Source organism: Cornus florida, unplaced genomic scaffold (assembly GCF_030987335.1).
Source record: "Cornus florida cultivar Cherokee Brave unplaced genomic scaffold, ASM3098733v1 CherokeeBrave_3.0.0_Hap2_Chr06, whole genome shotgun sequence".
NCBI classification, from domain to species: domain Eukaryota; kingdom Viridiplantae; phylum Streptophyta; class Magnoliopsida; order Cornales; family Cornaceae; genus Cornus; species Cornus florida.
In genome coordinates this window covers 87,542,434-87,544,807 of record NW_026775576.1, presented here as the reverse complement: position 1 = coordinate 87,544,807, position 2,374 = coordinate 87,542,434, and the positions used below count along the sequence as shown (strand labels likewise).

At 35.9% G+C, this 2,374-nt stretch overlaps 1 protein-coding gene across 1 annotated transcript; it reads left to right on the top strand.

Moving 5' to 3' along the window:
• Positions 1-1,014: 1,014 nt before the first annotated feature.
• LOC132314523 (receptor-like protein 2) lies at positions 1,015-2,111 on the top strand. Its single transcript, XM_059813378.1, has 4 exons — positions 1,015-1,346; positions 1,456-1,571; positions 1,613-1,663; positions 1,762-2,111. The coding sequence occupies exons 1-4, from the start codon at positions 1,015-1,017 to the stop codon at positions 2,109-2,111; spliced, it is 849 nt and encodes a 282-aa protein (XP_059669361.1).
• Positions 2,112-2,374: the final 263 nt, after the last annotated feature.

Below are 2,374 nucleotides of genomic sequence, written 5' to 3'. Positions count from 1 at the left end.
GAAGAATTACTGGGACAGTCAAACAAAGCAGATCTAGGAAGGTATCTTTTATGTATTTACCATTAAAAAAAAAATGAATGTATTTAGTTTTAATCCGTGGCTTTGTTACTTCATACCTATATCTTGATGAGCAGTAAGAAAAGCAAAATGAAAATTTTAAAATGATTTAATGTTTTTCGGCATTTAAGAAATAGAATTATGCTATTGATGTGGAAGTTAATCATCAATTCTGATAAGTTGAAGTATATTATTGGTATGATGATGACATATATAGTGCTTATAGTCAATCTTTGCAAACAGGAAAGTACTTGCATCTGCAACCAACCTTGATATCTCAGTGGTTGGCCTCATGCTTTTCTTGAAACTGTATCTTTACTGAGGAGTAGGCCAATTAAGCTGAGTATTGTGTTGATCAAGGTTTAACTTGAGTTTGAACTAGACTTTTAAAATTATATGAAATTATTTTTTAACTTTGACTTATCAACAAGAGTGTCAATGCAATTTACCATATACATATATATATATATATATATATATATATATATATCAAATATATATAAGTATATGACAATTTTAGAATCAATAAAAAATAAGTGACCTTGTTTCTATGAGAAAAATAAAAATGCTTTGATGACTGGTATGCAAAATGGAAAACCATTAAGTCACACAGTATGTCTCCATTCCATTAATGAATTGTTGAATTTTCCACATAATTTTCAAGGGATTCTCTCCTTGGAAAACATTGGTATGAAGAACAGGGTTTTCTACGATCACAATTGAAATTTCCATTCCCCTGGCCACTCTACACAGGAATGCAATTGAAAAACAAAGTCGAATTTTGTGTCCCAGTATTCCACCAAGTGAGCGGTTAAACTTCCTTGGAAAGAATTGACACGAAGAAGCTAAGCAGGTCACCACACCCTTACATACGCAATGAATTAAGCAACGTGTGTGGACACCTCTCTATAAAAGTCACACAATTGTTATCTTCTTATTCATCTTCCTTCCATCATCATGGACAGCTCCATGACCACTTCTACAAAGTTTTTGCTTGCTTTTGTCATCATAGCAACAACTATTAGCATTAAAGGTCTGTGTGCTCTAAACTCAGATGTCGTTTGCATTGAAAGTGAGAGACAAGCCCTCCTGATCAGGTTTAAGCGACATCTTAAAGATCCTTCCAATAGGCTCTTGTCTTGGACCATCCAACAAGACTGCTGCAAATGGGCTGGAGTTGTTTGCAACAACTTAACCGGTCATGTCCAGAAGCTCCACCTTCGTGCTCTTCCATCTGACTACGAGGACCCTTTTTCTAGGGAACTCAATTTAGGACTTAAAGTTGGGTGGTAAGATTGATGCTTCTTTGATAAACTTGAAGCATCTGCGTTACCTGGACCTAAGCAACAATGAGTTTGGAGGAATTCGAATTCCCAGATTTATTGGTTTTCTGAAAAGTTTAAGATATCTGAATCTCTCTCTTGCAGGATTTGATGGGGTGATTCCACATCAGCTTAGAAATTTCTCCAGATTGCGCTATCTTATTCTTGGATATAACTATTACTTGGAAAGTGGTGAGAATCTTGAGTGGCTTTCTGGGCTTGCTTTGCTATAGCAACTGGACATGAGTGGGGTAAACTTGAGCAGAACATGTTACTGGCTGCAGGTGATGAACGCCCAACCTTGTTTGGTTGAATTACATTTGTCTTTTTCTAGTCTTACTCACTTTGTTCCGTTACCTCCCGTTAATTTTACGTCTCTTAGCTAGAGTCCTTGATATTTCTGGAAGTAGTCTTAGTTCTCTGTTACGTGATTGGTTTTTCAATACAAAAGGCCTCGTCTCTCTTAATCTACGTGACAATAGTTTGCGAAGTCCAATTCCAAATGGTCTTCTTAACATTTCTAGTACTCTTGTACATCTCGATCTGTCTTACAATGATTTGAATTGTACCATACCCACTTGGTTGTACAGCTTTAAGCGTCTTGAGTCCCTTCACCTTGGTTTCAATTCTCTACAAGGAGTGATCTCTAGTGAATTACAAAATCTTTGTAACTTGAAGGCGATTGGTTTGGGAGAAAACAGATTTTGTGGAAAGGTATCACTAAGTATTTAAAAGTTTGTCCGTATGTGTTATAGATGCTTTGGAGTCGTTGGAATTATATTCTAATCAACTTTTTGGTCATTTAAAAAATCACCTTGGACACTTTAAAAATTTGCGCTCCCTCGATCTATCGAGTAATCTAATTTTCGATACCATTCCCAAAAATCTTGGACACCTTTCAAAGTTAGAAGTCCTTTGGATCGTTGATAATTTGTTGGAAGGGGTTATTTCTGAAGTTCACTTAGCTAGTCGTGCAAATTTAAAACGCTTATCTA

Bases quoted from the DNA above. Each gene is read 5' to 3' on its own strand.
- LOC132314523 (XM_059813378.1), top strand. From the start codon at position 1,015: ATGGACAGCTCCATGACCACTTCTACAAAGTTTTTGCTTGCTTTTGTC. The intron at 1,347-1,455 runs GTAAGATTGATG...TTTTCTGAAAAG, and splicing joins TTAGGACTTAAAGTTGGGTG to TTTAAGATATCTGAATCTCT. The intron at 1,572-1,612 runs GTGAGAATCTTG...GCTTTGCTATAG, and splicing joins TAACTATTACTTGGAAAGTG to CAACTGGACATGAGTGGGGT.